The 25,430-nt window shown below is 44.2% G+C and overlaps 2 protein-coding genes across 4 annotated transcripts in view; one reads left to right on the forward strand and one right to left on the reverse strand.

The window, feature by feature from the left end:
- Positions 1–9,762: 9,762 nt before the first annotated feature.
- On the reverse strand, positions 9,763–17,568 carry GSTO1 (glutathione S-transferase omega 1). The gene is made up of 6 exons (XM_068139427.1): positions 17,461–17,568; positions 17,250–17,358; positions 15,762–15,984; positions 14,611–14,712; positions 12,413–12,519; positions 9,763–10,248 (listed from the first exon to the last, which is right to left on the reverse strand). The coding sequence occupies exons 1-6, from the start codon at positions 17,492–17,494 to the stop codon at positions 10,095–10,097; spliced, it is 729 nt and encodes a 242-aa protein (XP_067995528.1). The 5' UTR covers positions 17,495–17,568; the 3' UTR covers positions 9,763–10,094.
- A 3,698-nt stretch (positions 17,569–21,266) lies between these two features.
- CFAP43 (cilia and flagella associated protein 43) overlaps positions 21,267–25,430 on the forward strand; it is a 64,823-nt gene continuing 60,659 nt past the window's right edge. For all 3 annotated transcript variants that reach the window (XM_068139415.1, XM_068139416.1, XM_068139417.1), the window contains exons 1-2: positions 21,267–21,358; positions 24,194–24,447. In XM_068139415.1, coding sequence (XP_067995516.1) covers positions 21,288–21,358; positions 24,194–24,447 — 325 coding nt within the window. In that variant the 5' untranslated portion in view covers positions 21,267–21,287. The remainder of the gene's footprint in view (positions 21,359–24,193; positions 24,448–25,430) is intronic.

Below are 25,430 nucleotides of genomic sequence, written 5' to 3' on the forward strand. Positions count from 1 at the left end.
TTTTACAAGTATCCACAGACAAGTTCCAGCAACCACCCACCACCACTTAGCCTCCTGCTTAACCCCTTTTCCTAGTTTGAGGGAATAGCATTACCTTGCTAATATTCTAATGTGCTCTGAAAGGAAATTCAAAGCTAGTTCCTCATTCAAATAACAAACCCATCACTGTTTCCTTGGCAACATGTCTTCCAGCCCCACAGAATGCTTTGCACACCTTTAATGAATACCTCTGCCTTCCAGCAATCACTGGGGCTGAATCAGCATTGAGCAGGTCTGAGAAGGAGCTGGCTTAAGAGTTACAGCACAAGTCTAACTAGCCTGAGGTCACAATTTCCCAGGGTCAGCCATACGTTGCATTAAGTTCTGTAGCCCAGGATTATCAGCAGTCCTGGCTGGTTTAATGCAGCTTTGCTCTTTAGAAAAACAGAAGGGTTAACATCAATATAAAATCCTTTTTTAGAAGGCCTACAGCAAATTTTGAGTCTATGCTATGGCCATTACTACAGTGTTATCTGCCAGATAGTAGGCAGATGCAGAGAGTGAGAGAGGTCAACCCCAGCCATTTGAGATGGCTTCTAGGCTCCTCTTGTAGTTGTAAACCAGTTTTCCTCTAGACTTTGAACTGGATTCTTTCCTCAGAGATTCAAATTATTGTTTTTTCCTTATTTCCAGGCTTTCTTAAAGCCCTGATTCTATTGTGCTGGCTTTCATCAGAAGGTTAGCAGCCTTGAGTTTTGCCATACAATTACATCTATGTTGCAGTTCAGAAATGTGGTCCCCATACCTGGAGACAATATTCTAGAGATGGACAAAAGTTGAGATAACAGCCACCCTGCAGCTCAAACCTTAAATGTGTGCTTTATGCCTGGAGATTTGGCTAGTACACTTAGACATAGCTCTCTTTATGCTTTGTTGGTGTATAGAGTCACTGGCCTGGGAAGTTGTTCACTCCTTGAGCAAAGGGACAGATCATCCCAAGCTTGGCTGATGAGCACCTGAACTTGTACCAAGTAAACCTCTCAGTCTTGTCCTCCCAGTCCCATCAATACGCAATGGGCTTTCACTTCAGCTGCCTTTTATTAACAGTTGTATCCCATCAGCACAGAATAGGGTTTGTGCACTGAAAGCTCTGTGTTGTGGACCTGGAAATAGTCACATACCAGCCATGCCCTCCAGCTGCTGCATGTTCCAGGTCTCTCTCCCATTCAACATTCAATTTCTTCCATAATCAAAACTGCCAGAAGCAGCTTCACAAGAAAAGGCTGACTTTTTAACTTAGATTTAGAAAGCAGCACTCTCTCTTCCAGCTGGAGGCACCTCTAATCTCAGTTTTTATTACCACTTTAAAATAATCCCTGAGAAAAGAGAGATAAATTTGTGCTGGTGTACTTATGACATTTTTTTCAGCACTTTGAGAATAAAGAGCTGAATATGAGGAAGTTAGATGCAGAAAATCAAGTCTGTCAAGTGCCAGAAAACCTCCAGTAGGCTCTTGGCTTCTCGTGTTGTCAGGCCTGTGTGGGAGGGTGAGCACAAGATTAAAACAACTAATGCAGAGCAGAATTAATATCTCCACTGCTATTGTTTAGTGGATGATCAGACCTTAATGACCTGGGCATCTCTGCCTTGTTTCTGATTGAATGTTTTAGATGGCAGAATCTGACTCACTAACTCTTGGGAGAGGTACTGGATTTTTACAATTCCTCTTTTAGGGAAAGAATGCAAGTTAAATCTAACTCCTCCTCCCTTATTGTTCAATAACACTCTTCTTTTGGTCATTAAAACCTTCCCATAAGGGCTCCTTGTTAAGGATTAATATGAAGAAATACCTGGGTTTTATCTGTCTCTAAGCTTGTGACTTCTCTCAGAAGTCACAGTAACTGTCTGTTATTCCATGCTATAGAGTCACAGTCATAGAATGGTCTGGGTTGGAAGGGATCTCCAAAGGTCAAGCAGTCCCACCCCCTCTGCAGTAAATGTTGGGACCTCCAAAGGTCATCCAGCCCAACCCCCTCTGCAGTGAGTGTTCAGGCCTCTGGTCTGGCCCTGTAACGTTGCTGTGACATTGGGCATTGACCGTCACTTCATTTGAAAACCTCAACATTTTAAATCCTGGAAAGAAAGAGAAGAAAACAAGAAAGGCAAGTAATGTTAGCTGGGAAAGTTTTCACTTCAATGGATGTTTTCAAACACAGTTCAGAGTTCTTTCAGTTTCTCACAATGCCCAAATCATCTGAGTTTGCTGAAGTTGATCATTAATAACCCTCTCCAAACCCTCTAAGGGGTGCACATCTCTCTCACATTAGTTCCTTCAGACTTGGGTTGTTTCAGCTGCTTGCTGTCTACTAGGAGCTCTCTGAGGTAGTTTTCCTGCCAATCAGCCCAAGTTGAGTTAAATCAGCATTGAGATGAACATACCACAATAAATGCTCATAGCACATCTCTTTGGTGTGCTGAGATGCTGTACCTTTGATGTGCTGAGCTGCTGGTCTTCCTCCTGTTCTCTATGTGAGTTTCCCCATGACATTTAAATTAAATCAAGTTATGCCTGCACAGTACCTGACTTTGGAGAAAACTCAAGTAGCTCATGAATGCAGGTTCAGTCTGCATTCCTGGTCCCCCAGCACAGTGACAGACTTCTTAGGATGGGTAACACCTGCAAATGCAGTAAGAAGCCTTTTCTACAAGCACAAGAAAAAGTTCTCCTTCTATGCACTGCCTGGATATATAACTTATATGGGGCACTTCTTAGGGATTTGACATGAGTCACCCCTGTACCTCACATCCTTCATGGTAATCAGATGCATAATTCTGATGTGTGGCTAATACTAAAGATCTGCAGACCTTAGGAAAATTGTTTATTCCACACAGGAATGTCTTTCTCAATTTCTCTGCACAATGTTGTTTTGCTGCTATGCAAATCAGGGTGATGTTTGAGTTGATACAAATTAGCACTTTTCAAGTGTTAAGTCATCCAGAGAGGCAGACAGGACATTAAAGCCAGGAGAATAATTGACAGCTAATAATTTATCTAATGACTTTTACTGCTCACGGAATATCCACAAGCAAGGTCAGAATCTCCTTTATTTCAAGTAAGCAGAAATGTCTATGCAATAAAATACTAAGACTAACCTCAAATGATATGGTGATCTACAGACATGCTAACATGAATTTGGTCAGGTGCCACAGGCAGTAAAACTGGGCACACTGGTCTTCAAATGGGCTACTGCTCCCCATTTTCCTACTTGAGCAGGTTTCATCCTCTCTGCTCAATGCTTTATTATGGGTCTTTGCTAAGTTAACTCAGGTCTGTCCCCAACTGTCACTGGCACAGTATCAGATGTGTCTTGTACTTATCTGGATTGTGTTTGTTAAGAAAGGGGAATTTCTCAAGGTATTGGTTCAGTGGCTCCAACCAAACATTGAACATGGTGTACCCCTTCCCAGTAAAATTCCAGGCAGTCTTGCCTTTTTCCAAAATGATGAATTTGTCATGGCAATAAAAACTAAGTTATTTTTATCCAGTTTCCTAAGCAGTCACTGTGTGCGTGCATATGGGGGGAGGAAGAGGGTCTGTCTCTTCATCTCCTGCCAAGTAACTTCTGAACCTGTCAAACAAATTTAACAAAATTTGACAGACCCATAGAGAGCTCAGAAGTACTCAGCTCAAATAAACTAGAGGCAAGTAGGCAGATGGATAGAGGACAGAGACTCAATGCTGGGAAAGCACACACAAGATCTTTTAAGTATCTCCTGTGAAACAGAAGGCAGTTGGTGCTCATGCCTTTCTAGACCTGGAGGAATAAGCTATGAGGAAAGAGGGCTGTGTCACTTCTGCTACTCTCAAAACAACCTGCACAACTTTACAGCAGAACCTTTAAAGGGGAGGAAGGAGGCAAAGATACTCCTGTGCTAATTGGCAAGCCTGGTCCCTTAATAGAAATCTGAACAAGCCTGTCTAGTTGATGTAACATTAACTATCACAGAATCACAGAAACATTCAGGTTGGAAAAGATCCTCAGGATCACCAAGTCCAACCAATAACCCTACTCTACAAAGTTCACCTCTAAACCATATCCCCAAGCACCACTTCCAAATGACCTTTAAACACACCCAGGGTTGGTGACTCAGCCACCTCCCTGGGCAGCACATTCCAATGCCTGACCACTCTTGCTGTGATTTTTTTTTCCCCTAATGTCCAATCTAAACCTACCCAGTTGTAGTTTGAGGCCATTCCCTCTTGTTCTATCACCAATTACCTGTAAGAAGAGACCAGCACCAGCCTCTCTACAATGTCCTTTCAGGTAGTTGTAGAGAACAATGAGATCTCCCCTCAGCCTCCTCTGTTCCAAACTAAACAGCCCCAGCTCCTTCAGTTGCTCTTCGTAAGATTTGTTTTCCAGGCCCTTCACCAGCTTCATTGCCCTCCTCTGCACTGGCTCCAGCACCTCCACTGTAACTATGTTACAGTGTTCCTCAAAAGAAACTTCCTTTTCTAGTTATGTTAAACTTAAGAATATCATCTTGGACTCCTCATCTGCTAGAAGCAAAACCTTTGGCTGCAGAGGTTTGAGGGGATCAGTAGAGCAAAGCTTTTCAGTCACTGTTTACAGAGGTGCTGCCTTTGAATAGAAGCACTGAGTTTTTAACCAATTCTGAATCTGTCTAGCTAAAAGCAGAGCTTATCCAAACTTTTAGACCAACTGTCTTGAAGTTGGTTCTCGTAGCTTCATTGATCTGCTTTGAGGCAGAAGTGCAGGAGGTGCTGAGATGAAACATTTGAAGAAGAAAAAACAAAAGCCCTCACTGTTCAGGCTTTTGAGTACTTGTAAAATCATGTCTAACTGTGGCATTGTTTTAAAAACTGTGCACAAGAATGGCAATTAAAACCTCAGTGGAGTTCTCAGAAGTATCTCAGGTGCTCTGCAGGGAGTCTAGTTTAGATGTGAAACAATCTTCAAACCCAACCAACAGACCCAGTCATTAATGGTCTTCAACTTGACAAAACCTTAATTACGTGTAAGGAGCCAAAATTAAATTTGTTTGTATTGTGCTGCTTTCCAGAAGCACCACGAGACAGAAAATGTCACTGCAGATCCAATTAAGCACCTTTTTGCAGCCAGTCTGGCATTCAGGATCCAAGACAGTGCAACACAGGCCCAGCATGCAGAGCTAGGCAGAACCGGGATCAGTAAACCACACTGTTCACAGCCTGACTGCTCCGACGCTTCACCTCCCCAGGTGCACCAAGGGAGAAATACATTATATTGCTCTTAACCTTGTCTTGCTCTCCTAGCCCTCTGCTGGGAATCACACAGTGCAGAGGTATTTCCCAAATCCACAGGGAGATAGTACTTAGCTTGCTAACAGGTTCCAGGTCTCAGTCCTGCCAGCTTGCACCAGGCAGGGCAACCCTGGGCAGTTCTAGTGCCTGCATGCACAAGTGATGCCTGGCGGTGCTGCCCAGCCCCTGTCACACAGAGGCGTTCCCACGGGACAGACTCTCTGCGCTGTCAGCACAATATTCCTGCCAGTTCACCTCAGGGTTATCACATCATGGCAGGGTGAGGAGGCTCCTGGATGCAAAACTAGACAAGTTCACATCCAGGTTTCTACAAACGGCTCCATGCCGACTCCCTCCTGCCAGGGCCATACTTAACATAGCTTTGGAGGCGAAAAGTTTGATCCAGAGCAAAGATACCCCAGCACAACACAGCCAAGCTACACAATGCATGGCAAGAGGAATTCAGAGGCACCAAGCCTGTGGGTTTGAAGGCATGGGTTATCTCAGAGCTCAGGAGAAACAGCTGATTAATCACTGTGCCTTAGCTGTGATGAGCAAGAGAGGCTCTGCTTCCAAGCCCAAACATGCATGGAAAAGCATTGTGTAATGAAGGTAGAGGGGGGAAAACAGCCACACTCAGACTTGTGGACTGGCTCAGCATGCTTTCCTTTCAGAGCTTTCTTATGAAGATGGCTTGAGTGACAGGAGGACAGGCAGAAAAGCATTCTTCAGGGAGATGGAAATGTATGCAGAGAGGTGCAGAAAGAACAGCATTAAGCCATGATGGTCCTCATTGATTCTCCAGGTGGACTGAAGCTGACAGCTGTTTGCTCCTTTTCCCCAAGCCCTCCTACGCTTCTGCCATGCAGCCACATAGGTGACTCATGCAAATGGTTTGTAGCTTACAGGAAACACTGTCTGGTCCCTGCTCAGCTTGTGGCTGTTCAGTGCCCCTTTTTTTGGCTCCATTTTCCCTGGAGACATGTTTTTTTCCATTGGTTTTGCAGCACATGCTGTGGTTCTCACAGACTGCCTCCTGCACATCTGTGCCCTTCACAGCCATCTTCTGCACAGACTCAGTACATTGGTCCCTTAATACAAGCTGCATTCTAACTCCCAGTGGACTCAAATACAGTGTTAGCACACACTGCTAAACAGCTGTTACACTCCACTCCAGACACAGCTGCATCTCACTGACAAGTTTTAGAAGTCCTGTTTGAGCAAATCAAAGAGGTCTAGGTGGGAAAAATCCAAACAATGTTATGTGGCATTACTAATTTACTCAGATAAATCAGTTAAGTGCCAGCCCTGTTAGCTTTCAACCAGCAACAGAAAAGACTGCTTCCATCTTACAGAAATTGAGAATGATTTACTAAACTTGTATCTGACCTCCTCACTGTAAAGCACTCCAGGTTTATTTGCCATTCTCAGGTGAAATCAATGTCCAAGGAACAGAGTGGTGTAATAAAGGAGCTACTAGCAGAGAAAGGCAAGAGGGTAAGAAACAGTTTTCAAACCTTGAGAATGAAAGGGATAATGACAAATGCCACAACAGTGGAAACCTGGGGAGAGCAGGCCCAGGAGATACAACACTGTGCCAACAACACATGCCCAGCACGTGCCCTCACACACAGTTGTGATGAGCAGGACAGACAGATGTTAGATGAAGTATGGCAAGAAGCTGAGATTTCCTTTTCTTGTTCAATTGATGCAAAAAAAAAAAAACACCAAAGGCAACAAAGCCACAAGGATCTATATGGAGTTCACACAAGTGTTTCTGTCATCACTTTTCATACCAGTATCTACAGTTACTACAGCACAAGAATCACAGACCCTTCTAACACCTCCCTGGACACTTCTCAAAAACTTACCCAAGCAAGGACCTTCTGTCATAACCCCAGTTCCATTCACCCAAGGTCCCACTCCACTTACCCAAATCTCAGAAAATACCCAACTCAGCCTGGGATCCCCAGTCCTCCTCCCATCTTGGCTGATACCTTCATCTCTGCTTCAATATAAGTGATAATAAAATTATAAAGAAGAGGATGGACCACATCTTGCATTATGGTACCAACAACCATCTCAAGGACAGCAGTAAAGATAGAGGGACATGCTACAAACACAGGACAGAACAAAGCCAATGTCTTCCTTACCTGAAGCTTTTTGGTTTGTGTTGGTTGTTTTTTTAACCTCTACTTAAAAGCCAGTTATACTTAGTCCAACAACAACAAAACACAAACCCAACCAAAACCAAGCCAATGTTTTTTCAAAGCAACACCACCAACTTTTACAGGCAAAATATGGAGCATGTAGTGAGTAAATACAGTACTTGCTGTACAGTTTGATCCACAGAAGAGTTTAAAGAGAGCTCTGACCAAAGGGCAGAGCTGCTCACCTGCTTGATCCTTCCATTGTTGACTTCAGTATTTTCCCTCTGTTGACCAAAGCTGAAAAGATGTGTTTCCTTGACCTCTTTATTACAATGGATCCTTTACACCCAGCCACTGTGAAAGGAGAGAGCCAGTCCACTCCACATAACTTTTCCTGTCTTTTGAAGACTGGACCAAAATGCTGCATACTCATTACCACATTAAAAACACTTTGCTTGAGGCCTGTATTTCTTGGTGTGCTGTAATGAGTTCAGGACCCCAGCTGTCTGCCTGGGGACTTGGAACACCAATATTTAATAGTAAATTATAAAGCAGAATATTTCATTTTACTTTTTTTGCTGAAGCAGCATACTTATAATGACATACTCTATAGCCACTAAAGATGGGGAGAGTGCACAGCTTTCTGTTCAGGCAACACAGACTTGGGTCTGGCACTGGCCAATTCAGTTTTTGGATGCTGGTCTCTGCCCTTAACCCATTATTGGATCTCCCCATGTCAGAACTCCCACTTGCATGCAATAATACACTGGAGCAAACTGCAACATATTCCTAGACGTTTATTGAAGCCCACTTAGAGCCTAGAGTACTGACAGCTTTAACAAGCCCCACACAAAGTAGAGCAGCTAATAAAACCTGAATGTTCTGCAGTTAATCCTTGGAAGTTTGCCACTGAGATCCCACCAACACCATTTCAGGGATTGGAACTTAATCACACTCAAATCCTGCTTTCATCTAATAAAACAGCCTAGATCCACGTTCTGACAACACACCTCACAGCTTCATGTGTCCTCTGGGTTTGCTAATGACACTCATGTACAGCATCAGATCTAGATTGGGAATTTTTTTTAAGAACCCCAGGATTCTGGGAGGTTAGAGCAATTAGTATTAGAGCAATAAAGAGTAATTAGTGTTTTTCCAAGTAGTACCAGATGTGTTTAAAAGCTGCAAAGATAAAGAGAAGGGGGAAAGCTGCATAGATTGAATCAAAGCTGGTAAGAGCTTAAACAATCCCCTCAAATCACAAACAGAGCAAGCTCCTGCTAATAATGCCTTTTCCTCATCAAATCTGTCTTTTGTATTTGCTGTCCCAATCAGTCATACAAGCATGCACCCTGTCAGAGTTAGTGTGCTGGGGTAAAACATATTAAAAGGTAAAAAAAGGTTAGTGCAGTTTGCCTCCAGGAAAGCTCTGAGACACTCAGTGCCTCAGTTACGAGGAAAACCTTGGAGCACTTCAGCTATGCTACCTTACCTCATTGCAATGGGAGACAGAAAGTCTTTATCTCCTGTCAACTGCCTCAGCACCACAGGAACCACAGCCCTGTCCTCCTTGAACATAGTGTTGTGCTTGATCTCTGCATGTCCCTTCCCTGGCATTACTGCTAGTTTGGGTTGTTAGTGGTCTGACTGAGGTCTCTCCTCTATGTGGAAAGGACAAGCGGGGAAAAAATAAGATAGAAATGTTGCCTGTGACTACTACTGATTTAAGCAATCTTGTCCCCACTCTGCTATAGGAGCATGTAGGATAGCTTCAAAACCTATCTAACCACCATGCTCTGATCCTGGCATGTATCTGCTCAAACAGAATAAATTAATCCCTTCGGCAACAGCAAGACCCCACCAGTAAACAATGCTCTGACTTCACCTGCATTTTAACATGTATAGCAACACTTGGAGTTCTCAAGCAGAACAGAAAATCCAAGTCCTTCTGCTCAGGATATGGTTTCTGTTAGCTTTACTCCCTGCTCCAGCCTCCAGGATAATTGAAGCTAGGACTTTGAATAAACATGAGCCTTCAGAAGGACACAGCAGGTTTATAACCACACTCTCCTCTACAGTATCTAGCCCAAACTGGAAGCCTTTACTAGATGGTTCCTGCAAACATCACTTCAGCAGGAGTAAGTGGGTAGCACTGCAAGTTCAGTGGTTTGGCAGCTGTGCTGCCTGAAGAGCAGGACAGCTTGTACCAGATAACTGGACCTTCATTTGAGAGACCACACTATCTGTTTAGGCCTTTACAGTGCCTGATTCCTCTCTGTACAATCGGTGACTAATAGCTGCTTGGAAAGAGGAAGGAAAAACTCTGCCTAAAAACAAGCTTGTTTGCATTTTATTTATTTTCAAGGCATCAGTGTTACAATTTTTAAACCAAGTAACAAGGTCAGTTTGGGGACTGATCACCAGCAATGCCTGCGCAGAGGCCAGAGAAAATAGAGCATCACCTCTGAGTAAAGCTCTTCATGTCACACACATGGCCAGCAATCACTTGAGTGGAGCTCACAGGAAATTTCTTAGCCTTTTCAGCATAGATTTATTCCCCATTGTGAAACAACCACTGAAGATCCCACACCAAATTACACTAGACCCCCATAGCTCACACTGAAAAGAAGCACTTAAGCAAATATGTGCCTACTGGCACCTCAGAGCCCATAATCACATGCCTCAAGGCTGTTGTTCAAGTAAAGCCGAAGGAATTCTTTGAGTATCTGTGGGTCAGTCATTGTAGCCTTGACTGGAGGGTCCTCCTTCATGGCCTCCATCCAACGTTTGAGCTTTGGGGTGTGAGTCAGAGCGCTACAGGAAAGGGAAACAGACTGAGTAATGCAAATGGGAAACTTTGAGAGCATCAAGGAAGCAAAACAGCTTGAGCAGCTCTGTTTTACTGCCTCTGTTGCTCTCTCCCTCCCAGTATAATATTCATCTCAGATAAGGTGACATAAATATGTATCAGATTATAAAGACAATCTAGCTTTTGGAAAGTGAAAGAGTTCTTACAGAGGTTGTGCACTCAGCTAAACTGAGCAAACCCACAAATGAGCACTTATTGTGCAAGGTATCAGCATGCTTGTGCTTATGTTATCCCCACTGCAAAAGACACTGCTCTTGTTTGTTATCTGCTCCAAGGTGAGGGCAGAGCCTTGTGCACCACTGCCTTCCTCTGGAATGTTTTGTTAACGGTGATTCTTGAAGCAAATGCTGTGTGCAGTGGCTGAGCAGTCCTCTACAACCCACAAACCTTTTCTATCTTGCATACCAAGACAAGCTGTGCAGTTTGTACTACTCTGAAATGCAGCAACTGAAAATGGAGATACAGTCTGAGGAAACTGAGGATTCAATTAACAGACTACATTGACAAACCCACTCACAACTGAAACACACAATGCCATGTGGCAAAGGGAAAGCTTAGTGTAAATCGCTACTTTCATTCTCTTCTGGCACTACTTTGAAGTACAATTTCCAACTCCCAAGTTTAGTTAATGCATAACTTCTCTGGCTATCTCCTAACTCCTACCCAGCAAGCATCTTTTCTTAACATACAGTGGTTCAGATCCTCAGTCATTCAAATACCTTAATGACTTTATAGACTTATGGTCCTATACTGCTTTTAATATTTCCCCCTCCTATTTTCAAGAACCCCACTGGAGATAGAGTCAGTCAGCAACCCATTAGTAAAGCCCTCATTTTACAGTGCCTGACATTTCAATGTGCAGGATTCCCTGTATCTTTCCTCTTCTTTAAGAATGTTTCAGGCACTCTTCTATACTTGTCTTCTGCTTTTACCATCCACTTCCTCATACAGGTTGATTCTTTATACCTATTTTAAGCCAGCTATAAAGACAGTCTTCCTTTGAGATCATAGTATTCAGGCTCTGACATCATAGAATCAATAAGGTTGGAAAAGACCTCAGAGACCATCAAGTCCAACCTATCACCCAACACCTCATGACTACTAAACCATGGCACCAAGTGCCACATCCAATCCTTTTTTGAAGGCCTCCAGGGACGGTGACTCCACCACCTCCCTGGGCAGCACATTCCAATGGCCAATTACTCTTTCTGTGAAGAACTTTCTCCTTACCTCGAGCCTAAACTTCCCCTGGCACAGCTTGAGACTGTGTCCTCTTGTTCTGGTGCTGGTTACCTTTCCCTACACACTAATGCAATACCATGCTAAATGAGCTGTTTAAGAATGGACCAAACATCTATTTACATATTTAAAAATGCTAGTACAAAAGGGACAGATCTTTTAGCTACAGGAAGGTATGAGAGTTTACTCATCTTGAAACAAAATCACTCTCCTGTATCAACCTAGGATTTCCAAAGAAGAGTGTAAGACTGCATTTCAAGTCTGAGGTTTTGGACCAAGGAATTCAAACCTAGGCCTCCATAACTTCATCTCCTACAAATAAAAAACATTTTAATCTATAATGTTAGGGATGGAGAGAAAGTTTTGTATTTTGACCACTTCTTCCAGATCTGTCAACATTATCTGGTAGAAAAGCAGACCTGCTGAACACAAGGTTGTTTACAGCAGATCCCATCTCTTTTGATAAGATTCCGGACACAGTCTCAGGCTGCGCCAGGGGAGGTTCAGGTTGGATGTTAGGAAGAAGTTCTATACAGAAAGAGTGATTGCGCTATGGAATGGGCTGCCCGGGGAGGTGGTGGAGTCGCCATCATTGAAGGTGTTCAGAAGGAGACTTGATGGGGTACTTGGTGCCATGGGTTAGCTGTTTGGGTGGGTTGGATTGGTTGATGGGTTGGACACGATGATCTTGAAGGTCTCTTCCAACCTGGTTTGGTTTATTCTAATAAAGGTTTTATTCTAATAAACAGTCTTTCCCTAAAGTTTAATGCTATACAAACTTTCTTCAGCAGCTCTCTGCTGTAGAGTGTATGAAAGAATATCTATGCTGAGGCACTTCAGCACACTGTAGAAGCTAGGCACAGTACTCACTCTTTCAGGTTGAATACTTCCAGACGTTCAAACCACGGCCAGATCCAGTAGTCAATCATGGTGATCGAGTCCCCACCATAAAACACAGTGTTGCGTTTGCACAGAACCTGTGAGGTGAGAAACAGCAACTGCAGTCAGAAGCAAAATGACCACAACAGAACACTACAGTAACAAAAAGCCCACATCTTACTTGAATGCAGGCATACAGAAGGGATCATCAGCATATAATAGAAATACAGCACATTTCTCCTGTTCACACAACACCTGGGGAGTCAGAGCTAGTCAGTAAAGCAGCTGTAGTGCCAAGCTTAATTATCTCATATGCTGTCTGTCCAGCTCTTCTCAAGAGGATCAAAAACAGTCACAAAATATTAATCACTAGCAAGCTGCAGCTTGTGCACAAACAAAAAGAAATGGAGCTCTCCATCTGTCAGTTCATGACTCCTTTACTTGTCAAAAAGCTTTAATGGCACACAATAATCAAACATAACAATGCACATTCACTTCTAGAGCAATAAACACAGCTATATTTAACATCCAGTTTAACCAGAGCACAATCTTAGCAGGAACTCTCTTCCCAGGGCACTTCAGGCCAAGTGGTGTCAGGGAAGTGTTTCCAACATTACTTCTAGAGCTGGATTTGATTCCAGGTGTAAAAGGAACAGGAAGCAAATGCAACATGCACATACACCACAAAGGGATGCTCACAACTCAGCACAGAAAGCAGGGCCACAAAAATGTAACAGAAGAACGTGCTGCATTCTAAGTTTCTAATACCTTTCAAGTGCCATGGCTGTATAAGTTCCTCTGTCCGCAGGCCCTTTGGCATTTTAAAGGTGGAACTCAACAGACCTTACAAATCTTTGTCTTTTTGCACACACAACGCTATACTGCTGTGGCATTTACTCCCCTAACCCCGCACGGTCTAGTAGAAATTTTAAAGCAGTCCTCCAGGAAGCATCAAGCTGTTTGAATTACCAGGTGCCTGGCAGACTATGAAGCCAGCAGTCGCAGAGACAGGAACACAGCTCCCTCTGTCGGGTAGCAGCACACTAAACACGCAAGTGTTTCAAAACATGTCCCTTCCTGAATATCTCTTGCATAAGCTGAGTGAAATATGCATGGCTCTGTTCCTTCCTCCCATTCTCAGCTGACCTTCTGCAAAATGCTTCAGGGTATAGTAAAACAGAGATACCGAAGGAGCAGCAAGTATTTCACAGCATTAATAAAGGAGGAAGAAGGCTAATGGTTAATAGATCTGTATTTCAGGGAAGTGAAACACACATGGCTTTCCCCAAGAACTCGTTTGTCATCTACACTACTCCAGCACTGGCCTAATCGGACAGACAAAACTACCCTGAAAACAGTTTTACTTTGACAGCTCAATGGGGTGGGGAAGCAGAATGCACAGCATTGTCACGAGATTTGGGAAAGCACTATAAAGTTCCTGGTAGCTTTACACCAAGACAAATGCTCTGGAGGAATGGTTCTTGATCAAACCAGACAAGCATTAGTCATGGTTGATAAAAACACAAAATGAATGGGATTGTGATAAAGGCAAGTCTGGCTGCTGTTCAGGCTAGCCAAGAACCACTACTGACACTGCGTCAGGACTGTGAAGCTGCTAATCACAGAATGTTAGGGGTTGGAAGGGAGCTCCACCTGATACTTCATGGAGCTCTATTGAAATTGCAGAGCTAAGATTTCAGCAAGGGCAGGTTACACACTGCTTCCTCTCACCCCCTCTAAAGAGAAGCTCTTGAACAAAACAGATTTTACTTCATCACCAGCCTATCTACACTAATTTCAGCAGAGCTACAGCACAGATGCTTTTCAGCAGCTAAGACTCCTCAGTCCTTGCTCTTAGAACATGCTGAAAGGGTTCCTTGCATTTAAAGCACAACAAACCTGTCTAACACAACAGCAGTCAGCTAGAATTAAAAACAAATAAATTATATATCACAATATTCCTTAAGTTCACACAGCCTTTATCATATAGCTAAGGTTGAGGTTAAGCTACTTGGAATTCACTCTAATGGTGCCGTTCTGCATTGTAGGCTGCAGGGGGAGTAAATTCAAAGATCGTTCACTGCTGTAACTATCATCAGAAGAGACCTAGCTGCAAAGGACAAAGGACTAAAGAAAGAAGGGATCGTACAACAACAGGAAACCTGCTCGTTTTCATGAGCCACTCTTACCTCTTCTAGTTTGCCAAGCTTTTCAGTAATCTCTGTGTTCAGTGCTGTGGCATCCTGTCCATCTCTGACTGCCATAAAATGCTTGAAAAGTATGGGTGGTAGCTATACAAAGAAAAGGACCAAGTTTTTAATGTTCCTACAAATCACATGAAGCTTAAGATGTTATGCAAGATAACGCTTTAGAGTTAAAGTCTATTAAGAAAAATCTTTTATACCTCAGAAAAGGTAAGCAAAGGCTTAAAGGAAAAACATTTAAATACTAATGAATTTTAGCCTTGTAATAAGAAAACAATGACAAGTGGAGCATGTTTCCCATTTGTACACACTGGCAAAAAAGTAGCAATAAAAGTGGCAAGGTGCAGAGTGGCACTTTCCCAGTTACATATTTCCGAAATTCAAGTGCACTTCAATTATCAACACAGAAGGTACTTGAAGGAAGACATATGTAGTCCAGGATATGCAGACTTCTACAAAACTGCCTTTTCTAACTTGGTAATTGCCAGACAAATCATGCTAGCATACAGTACCAGCAAGTTGCCCAGTGGTCAAGTTCAACTACATTTTAGTTCATAAACAAACACTTTTGTAAGATTTTGTTATTCAAACAACTAACATTCAGTGTACATTGTTTTTTTGCAACAGGCTTCCCCATAACCCTCTTCCCTATTCAGAAAGGCTTGAAAATATTTTTTCCTTTCTATCCCCCTTCTTTGTCCACATCTCTTTGCATCTGCTGTTGCTCTCCTTTCTCTGCTACCTCATATCCAAGCTTAGCTCTTTCAGTTCCTAGAACTTTCAAAGCACGTGCTTGTATGGAGAGGTTACTTCCTGTCAGCTGAAGTGCCCGCCTCCAATCCCTACCGAGGGACAAAATCAGTCCACTTATGCATGTCCCATGTCTACAGCCACCTGCCATCTCTTGTCCATGGCTGTAGGCTCTCTCAGCCAGGCACTCTTCTCATTCCTACAGTACTTCTTACAGAAAGACTCAAAGTAAAATGCAAAGGACAATACAAAATTGTCACTACCCAGGTCTGAAGCATCTGGCTGGTTTGGTCTACTAACTCCTGCTCTACTGCAAGATGTTCAAAGTCCTGCCTCAGTCATTTACACTTTCACACGCTTTCGCTGTCCTTCTGATCACACAGTACCTTTGAGAACTGTTCCAACAGCATCCTCTGACAGGCTCGCTCATATGGGTCCGAAGGCATCAACTTCTTCCCTGGAAATGCTTCATCCAAATATTCGCAAGTGATTGCAGACTCACAGATCAGCTGGCCCTTACTGGTCTCCAGAACAGGAACCAGCCCCAGGGGATGCTTCTCAAAGTACCAGTCCGGCTTGCTCTTCAGATTGATGTTGATTACTTCATGACTACAAGAGCAAAAGAAACAAGACCCAAACAGGCTTAGTTCTACAGTCCACTCAACTCCAATACCATGGTGAAATGCAGTCACTGTATCTCCACTACTACTAGAGGCTAAATCCTCAGACCCCAACTCATCCTTGAAGTCCTTTCTAGGGCTAAATATCTGAAACATGGAAATACTGCCAGGGAGCTCTTCCCATTGCTGAACACTTGACTTCCAATGAGTTTTTTGTTAAACTAATAAAAGGCACACCAACAGTCTGCAAGCACACAAGAGAGGCAGGCCTTACCATCATGCTAAAAACAAAGGTCAAGCTCACAACGAAGCACACTTATCACAGGCAAGTTCAGGGGCAAGAAAGAAGTACTTGATTGCAAATAAGCTAAACTCCAATTCAGAAATGCAGCTAAACTTTAACCTGACTTCACAGCAAAGAGCAAATCAGGAGGGCACTCTAGCTACTTATCTTCCCTGCCTAAGGCCTCAGATAGAACAGCCATTTAGGATAAAGGTAAACAAATATTGACTAAAAAAAATGCATTGGAAATACGTTATATTAACACACCATTAAGTTATATACTGTGTTATATGTGAAATCTCAGAAAATTCCTGGTAATCCCACTGTTAAACACAGCTGAACCTTTAAAACAACTGGAAGGTTGCCAGGAGGAGACAGGAATGAGAAGGTGTTGCGGGAACACAGTGTATATCCTCTTTTAAAAAGGCCACTCACTATTCCATTTTAATACAGTCATATAACACTTAATATTCCCACGTCTCAGAATTTTCACTGCAGCTTACCTCAAACCCAAACAACATCCTGCATTAAGGCTGTACTCACATTTACCCAGAACAAGCCCACATGCTATTACTGCAAGCATTCAAGGTAACACGTGGGGAGAAAAAAAAAGAGAGAAAAACCAAACAAACACCAAAAAACCCAACCACCACAAACAAACAACTTAAAGAGTTTTCCCTAGGGGTTTACTTTGGGATTCCATACACAGACTACTTATTCCTCACTTAAGCAAAATGTCCCTGACACAAAAAGTCTAAAGTAGCTCAAGCTTTATAGGAAAACCACCCACAGAAACCCGTTTTCATTCGGTTCTTTCAGGAATGTTTAATTAAGAACCACCTAAGATACTCAGGGAAGATGGGAAGCCTGAAGCTCGCCGATTCGTGCGAGCCCCGGCAGACCGCCACGGTAGTGCAGGTGGTGGCGGGGAGCCGCGCACCGCCCCACAGCAGCCCGCCGGCCAGCCTCACCTGATGCCCTTGGCGCGGAGGACGAGGCGCGTCCGCTGGACGTAGGGGCAGAACCGCATGCTGTAGAGCCGGATCAGCCCCTCGGGCACAGGCCCCGGGGCCGTGCTGCCTGGGGAGAGAGCACACAGTTACAGCCGTCTCGTCCATTTCACGGGCCACCTAGCCCCGGCTGAGGCGATACGGCGGCCTGCCCGCTGGGGCCTGCGCTTACCTTTGCCCAGGCTGCGAGACTGATCGCCCGCCATCGCGATGCACTGTTTGCGCCGCACCCGCCGCCGCTTCAGACCAGGAGCCTGCGGCCCCGCCCGCCGTGGGCGGCCGAGGGGAGGGCGGGAACCACCGCCGCTCAGCGGGCCGCGGACAGCCAGGCGGCCGTCAGGGGCTGTGTGGCCACTTAATGCCCACCCCTGGAGGCCGTCGGCGCCCCATGGAGGAGGCAAGCTTGGGTTTCAGGGCGAGGAGCCTCGGGTACCCCGGAGGTCCCCCCATAAGCCAGGCGTCCTCCCCACTAGGATGGTGACCCAGTCTTTTCTTGGCATAACCCACCCCAGCTGGCATTCCCATTGCAACAGTAAACCTATGGCAAAACATCTCATGTGCCTGTTTTGTTTTGCTTTCCAAATGGTGCCTCCAGCAGCTGGGATGCACCAGGATTACCTCAGTTCCTCTACTGCCTCCTCCCTGGACAGGGATTCTCCATTGATGGCAGGACGGCATCTTCTATTGCTCTTCAAAACCAATCCAGTCCCACCTTGAGGATGATAAGAAGGGTTCCTCTCTCCTGCAGCTACTCTGCTTCAGGACAAAAACCCAAGAGGAGACAACTGATAACCCAACAGACAACGGGGTGCAGCGAAAGTTTCATTTAATTTAATTACTACCTTGCAGACATAGATTCATGCTTGCTTCTGTTATCACGACTGATAGGAGCATCAGTACATGAACAGAGCAAAAGAAAGAACAGAAGCACAGAGTGAATTCATCATAGAATCATAGAATGCATTGGGTTGGAAGAGACCTTTAAAGATCATCTAGTCTACTCTTCCTGCAGTAAGTATGGACATCTTTAACTAGATCAGGCTGCTCATAGCCCTGTCAAGCCTGTACTTTAATGCCTCCAGGTTCCTCTCCATCCCTTTTAGAATCATAGAACAGTGGAAGCACTTCAACTGGAAAAGATCTTTAAGATCATGGAGTTCAACCATTGTCTAACTCTACCAAGTCTGGTGCTAAATCACATCCATAAACACCGTATCTCTGTTTCTTTTAAACATCTCTAGAGATGGGGATTCAGCCACCTCCCTGGAGTGCCTATTCTAGCACTCTTCTTTTGCTGAAGAAATTTCTTCTAATATTTGACCTAAACCTCTCATGGTGCAATTTGAGGCCATTTCCTCACATGCTATCAATTTATACTGGAGAGAAGAGACCAACCTCCTTTCAGATAGTTGCAGAGAGACAGAACCTCTGCCCTCAACTTTCTTCCAGATGGAACAACCACAGTTCCTTCAGCCACTCCTTATAAGACCCTGTTCTCCAGAACCTTTATCAGCTTCATTGCTCTTCTCTGGACCTGCTAAAGGACCTCAACATCTTTCTTGTAGTGAGTGCCCCAAAACTGAACATAGTACTCAAGGTGTGGCCTCACCAATATTGAGTATAGGGGCACAATCACTTCCCTGGTCCTATTTATAACACTTCCTGATACAGGCCCCTCTTCATTTGAGTTGGGGGCACCAGGACCTTTCTTGTACCAGTTTTTCCTGAGATATAATAGAAGAAATGGAGCAGCTTTCATTTTAAGGCATTTCACACAGTGTTCAGGTCAATCTATGGTCTCCAAAGTAAAATACTTCCCTTTCCGAGGCTCCACACACTTCCACCCAAACTTCAGACCGGGCTGTACATTATCAGGAGACAGCACATTTGCAGGCACCAGACATCTGGGGAAGCCATTGGCAAAGAGAGATAAAGTCCTGGCACTCCTGCCAGTGGTGTCTAGGTCAAACTGCCAAGGAGAGTAGGATAACTGATGCACTCCAGTCTCGTTAGTGGAACCATGCTTGCACAGTGGGAAGTCTTGCCTGCGGGTGACTTTTGTTTTGGTTCTGTCACTGGAGTTGGGCCTTGGGCATCAAGTCACAAAGACTAACATTTTCAGTGGTGATCTCTGTGTCAGGCAAACACTGAGATGGCCAGTAGTAAAAGGACCATGAACCTGACACCATTATCCATGTGAATAGAATATGATTTTTGCAAAGTCATTGCTGTTTGATTATGCAGCCCAGCAGTGAAAGGAGTGGTAACTTCCTTGTGCAAGCCTACCATGACTTAGCAAAACAGAAGCTGTAAATAAGATGTCATTTTCCATTAAAGAAAAAAAGTGTCAGGGCACAACTGTGAAGCTGTGGGACACAGTTGAATACCAGACTTGGTAGAGCTAGATAATGGTTGGACTCAATCTTAAAATTCTTTCCCAATTAAAACAAACAAATAAATCTTTATTTGTCATTCCCCTGAGTGTCTGCCCCTAGGAAAGATTCAGCAAAATTTTGGGTCATGAAAAAAGAGGAAAGTCATTTGAGGCTTCTTTTAGTGATTAAGGACACAGACAATCTGTCGAGTCATAGGCCAGAGACAGGCAAATAGGAGCTCAAAGCAGCATCTCAAGATGCATGCAACAATAGTCCCTCAAAGACACCACAGGAAAAACATGCATTTCCTCACCTATCTTGGGTTTGCATGCCATACAGAGCATGTGTGGAGACAAGAGGGAAGGTTCAGGCTTGTCCTGCTGCCTCTGGACAGGAGTGCCACTCCCTGTCATTGCTCCCTAGCACTGTGAGTACATAGCAGCATTGCAAAAAGCACATACTGCCACAGTACAGCACAGTAGTAATAATCCAAGAAAGTAATTTGAGCTGTTATTGCTAATTCTACTGTTAAAATACTTGGAGACTCTCACTGTCTTACCATGCTAAAAGGTATACAGAAGGACTGTACCTGTATTAGAATAGAATATAATTAACCAGGTTGGAAAAGACCTTTGACATCAAGTCCAATCTATCACCCAACACTATCTAATCAACTAAACCATGGCACCAAGCACCCCATCAAGTCTCTTCCTGAACACCTCCAGTGATGGTGACTCCACCACCTCCCTGGGCAGCCCATTCCAATGGCCAATCACTCTTTCTGTGAAGAACTTCCTCACATGCAGCTTAAACCTCCCCTGGTGCAGCTTGAGACTGTGTCCTCTTGTTCTGGTGCTGGTTGCCTGGGAGAAGAGACCAACCCCCACCTGGCTACAACCTCCCTTCAGGTAATTGTAAACAGCAGTAAGGTCTTCCCTGAGCCTCCTCTTCTCCAGGCTAAACAACCCCAGTTCCCTCAGCCTCTCCTCACAGGGCTGTGCTCCAAACCCCTCCCTAGCTTTGTTGTCCTTCCCTGGACACATTCCAGCAAGTCAACATCTTTCCTAAACTGAAGAGCCCAGAACAGGACACAGTACTCAAGGTGTGGCCTAACCAGTGCTCTCACTTCAAAGCTTCAGAACCACTTGTCTTACACATCTCAAGAAGAACTGCAGTGAAAGGAAGGCCACAAGGTATGACAGAAGAACAGATCTAGTTGTCTCAGTAAATGTAAGGCCAGACATCACTGGAACAGGCAGCAAGCATACAGCTCCATCCAGGACGTACAGGATGGCCCAGGGAAGGAACGCACGGTGCCTAACCCAAGCGGTAATTACCCAGGTTAAAGGCCACAGAACTCAGTAGCTCAGAAGCAGAGTGACCCATTAGGCACGAACCCGTGCCTGCGTGCCCGTAACCAGGGAACAGTACAGAAACCTCTCACCCTGCTCCGTCACCCTGCTGGAGCTTTACAAACCTTCCCGCGCTCATTGGTTAGTTTGCGCCCCGGAGCAGGCCAATCAGCGCTCCGTTTGAATCCTGGCGGGCGGTGTTGTATCAGCTAATCGCTGAGGCCGTTCTTGTTCCTAGGGACGGGTGTACACAGGCCGCTGGTGTGGAGCGGATGGAGCCTCTCGCTGAGGCTTCGGAAGGCTGTTGCTGCTCCTCGGCCGAGGAGAGCGCGCTGGAAGTGAGGTGGGGGCCGATGAGGACAGCCCGCGCTCTTCGGGGCTCCATACACGCCACACACTCCTGAGCCACTTGGCCCCAGCTGGGTGCCCTCTGTCCTTTCCTGTGCTCCCGGGGCTTAGCCCCTGTCACCCTGGGTCAGCTCCTGCAGCCGTCAAAGAATAGAGCGGGACTAACAGGGAAAGGAAAGGAGGCTGCTGTGCTATGGGTCTGTGTTAGGACAGCAGAGGACGGAGGGAGAGGGAAAGCAGCGCAGGTGCTGCAGCATATATCAGGGAGTGAGCCTTTGGTGGGTTTAGAAGAAACCTAGGTTTTCTGCATTTAGCACAGGGAGGCACTTAAAAAGAGTAAGCAACCCTGACTAATTTTAACATGGAGCTTGACAAGTTGGTAAGCATGGTATGAATTGTCTTTTCCTCTGTAGTGGTTCTGGGAGCATGCAATCCTGATGAACTCTCAAGAGCATGCTTTTCTACTCAGTACCTGGCCTGTTGAACCCTTACAGTTTAGTTCTGTTCATGGTCATTTCTCTTTTTCATTTTGCCCAGATTATTTCAACCTCTAGAATTTCCCTGCCTGTTCTGTACGCCCTAAATCCCACCGCCATCATCTTCTACCATGGCCCTTCATTTTCTTGATAAGTCCTGTACTCTGGCCTTTCTTTCTCAGCATCTTAGCCTGCATCTCAGAAATGCTGAGTTTTGCATTTCCAACAAACGTAATCCACACTACGTTACAGGAAAAAAATGTATTTCTTCCAGAGCTCTTGGTAATCCAACAGCTTGCTTTTTGCTTCTGAACAAATAGGAGCTGTAGGTTAATTGAGCTCTTCCTCTCACACCTTATTTGAGACTTTCACAGTAATCTAGGGTATTTAGACATCGTTTCTGTGTAATGGGGCAGATGGCTAAACTTCCTTACCTGTTGTGTTTCAGCTGTTTCATCAACATTTATGGCTACTATGGGACACAGAGCAATATAATTATGAGTTCAACATATTTTAGCAGAAAGAATATTACTTGATTTAGTAATTTTTTCTAGTAGTAGGAGAAACATATAATCCAGACTAACTAAATAAGTAATAAATTTAGCCCTTTTGAATGTGAAGCAAAGCCTATTTCCATTTAAAAAAGAAAGAAATTAAAGTTTGCCTTTTAGAAGAAAATTATGGCAGTTGGAATACTTGTGTCAGCAGAAAATACAGAATTTTGATGAAACTCATGGTTTCATATATGTTCTTTTGTATGAACTAGCATTTTTCAGTGGCAAAGTCTTGTGTAGGGAAACTTCCAAGCTACTCTCATTGCTTTGCCCCATTTACTTTTCACTGATTGGCAAAGTTTATGACTGAAATACTTCTGACAGTATTAATACAGAACTGGAGACAGAGCATAGGAAACGTGAGGGAATCATGGCTAATTGCATGAGTCACTGTGGGCTGGACCAATCAAACCTGACAGCAGATAATGGCCTGAATCCTTGACCCCTTAAGCATTTACTGGTTGTGTAAGGATGATAAAGTGTGCCAAATTCAATTCACTTATATCCCTGCATACACCTTTTCTAGATTTTATTTTATCTCTTCGACACAAGTTACAAATAAACCATTTCCACTGATCGAGATCAGAATGCTCTTATTCTTGGAAAAAAAATAGAGCTGGTCCTGTAACTTTGTTCATACAGGTTGCCTTATGTTCCATTGTACAGTGTACATCTAGTTCTTGTGTAAAAGATCCAGAAAAATATTCATCTGCTAAAATGTCTCCTTTTTGTTGCCATGGTGTTCAGTTTGCCTGCAGGAACACGTGCTCAGTGTGCTTTCACTCCCCTCTGGCTACTCTTACTGCCCTCTTTCTAGTGAAGAGGAACAGTACAGAGGATCAGCAGCTGACCTATCTTATGACTGACTCATGTTCGTGAAAAGAGTAAAAACGCTGCTTGCAATTGCAGAGAACAAAGTCTCTTCTAGTCAAGTTCTCACATTTGAAAGAAGAGAAGAGATATAAAGTTTCTGAATATAAATTAGAAGAGAAGTTGCTAACAGCAGTGTTGTACACAGAGGGTATCTGTTACACTGCTGAAAATTCTGCCATGGTACCAACAGTTTAATCTGGCTTAGTGAGACATCTTCACCTATGGGTTAAATGCAACTCCCCTTGCTAAGCGGACCCTGATGTTTATTCACACACTTTCTGAAAGTAAGAAAATCTGCAGGCAGTTATGACTTTGTTGAACCATTGTAAATTCATAAGCTGACTCCTCTTGAGTAATTTTTTTCAGTCCTTGCGTAACACATCCTGTTTACATTCCAAAGTTTTAACATGTCAAGTACTGGTATCTTTAAAGCAGAACAGTCCTCCTGGTTAGGTTCATATAAACACAAGCCATGCCTTTGTATTTGTTATTTCATGACAATGAGATGAACTGTGGAAGTGTAAAAATAGTTAAGCAAATAGAGTTGGGTCCCCAGCATAGATTGCACTTGAGTAATTCTTTCAGAATAAAAGTATACTCTATTACTATGATACCTGAGTGCAAAAGCAGAGTCTGTGAACTGGCTAACTTGATTGTTAGCAATAAATGAAAGACATTTAAGCATTTCTCTATGTTCTTATAACAGTCTTTTTTTCAGGGTAAGGTAGACCCTGGGTATTTGGAAACTGAATGATTTATAATGCTAAATCTTGAAGTTACTGTGGCTTTGCAACATTGCTGTGAGGATGTCTAACATCCCACACGTGACTTCAGTGTAATTTTGGCTGCAAGGTTCCCCTTTTCATAGTGTTTTGAGAAATATGTGTCCTTGATTAATGTTTTAACATTCAATTGCTCTTTCTTAAGTTGGGTTCAGGGATTCTCAAACAAGAATTTCAGTTTCATCGACAATCAAACTGCCTGCTACCCCTGTGGTAATTACATCCTCTTCCTGGACATTGAAACAAAGAAGACTACAGTGCTGCAGTGTCAGACTGGCCAGGTGGGAGCCTTTGCAGCCAATGGGAATGCTCAAGTGCTGGCCTTTTCAGACCGCAAGCTGAATCCCATCATATATATCTACGCTTTTCCAGAACTCAGTAAACTGACAGAATTAAAAGGTAATAATGTGGTAACTCTTCCTGTCACTATTTCATTAAACCAATACTTAGCTTACCCACTTTCTAAAGTTTGGAGGGGTTTTTGAGTAGACTTGAAAAACAGTGGGACAGGAGACTGCCTCATGACAAGATGCATGGAAAGCAGTGGGAGGAAGTGTCTACTGCACCCTTTTTCAGTTGGTCTCAAGCTATGGAGAAATATGACAATACAAAAAAATTGGGGGGGTGGGAGAGGGAAATTGGAACTAGATGGGCCTCATGTTAGGAAAATATAATCAGAATAACAAAAACAAATTGAACTGCAGTGGACTCCCACACGGCCAAAAGTTGTGTTGAGAAATCTCAGATATGAGAGTCTGGGATCTAATGTATATTTTTGTCAGCCTCATAACCGCCGGGGACCAGCCGCTGCTCTCCTTTTCGGGCTGCGGGAATCGCCATCGCTGCCGAGTTTTTAGCCGCGGGGAAGGAGCAGCCGCTCTTTCACGTGGTCAGACTCGTGGTCCCAGCGGCGGGAGCGGCTGAATTTAAAAGGCTCTGCTGCGGCTCGGGGGGTTCACTTCGTCGGGCAGCTTCCTCGAGACAGCACCCAGACCAGCAACCGCCGGGGACCAGCCGCTGCTCTCCTTTTCGGGCTGCGGGAATCGCCATCGCTGCCGAGTTTTTAGCCGCGGGGAAGGAGCAGCCGCTCTTTCACGTGGTCAGACTCGTGGTCCCAGCGGCGGGAGCGGCTGAATTTAAAAGGCTCTGCTGCGGCTCGGGGGGGTCACTTCGTCGGGCAGCCCGTGTTCTCCTGTACGCTCACGCGCCGCCCTTTTTTTTTTTTTTTTTTTTTTTTTTTTGTTTTTGTTTTTGTTTTTGTTTTTAAATTGGCAGTAGGTGCTGTGGCCAGGGACAGCCATGGTTGTAACTCGCAGCAAAATCTCCCTTAAAAAATCAGTGTCGACCCAGACGGAGGTAGAACAGAAGCAGGTAGCTGTCCA

This window comes from Melanerpes formicivorus, unplaced genomic scaffold, assembly GCF_026170545.1.
Source record: "Melanerpes formicivorus ecotype bairdi unplaced genomic scaffold, bMelFor1.0.p_v2 SCAF_6, whole genome shotgun sequence".
Lineage (NCBI taxonomy): Eukaryota > Metazoa > Chordata > Aves > Piciformes > Picidae > Melanerpes > Melanerpes formicivorus.

Bases quoted from the DNA above. Each gene is read 5' to 3' on its own strand.
- GSTO1 (XM_068139427.1), bottom strand. From the start codon at position 17,494: ATGGCGGGCGATCAGTCTCGCAGCCTGGGCAAAG. The intron at 17,359-17,460 runs GTAAGCGCAGGC...CTCTCTCCCCAG, and splicing joins GTCTCGCAGCCTGGGCAAAG to GCAGCACGGCCCCGGGGCCT. The intron at 14,713-15,761 runs GTACTGTGTGAT...TTCTTTGTATAG, and splicing joins TGTTGGAACAGTTCTCAAAG to CTACCACCCATACTTTTCAA.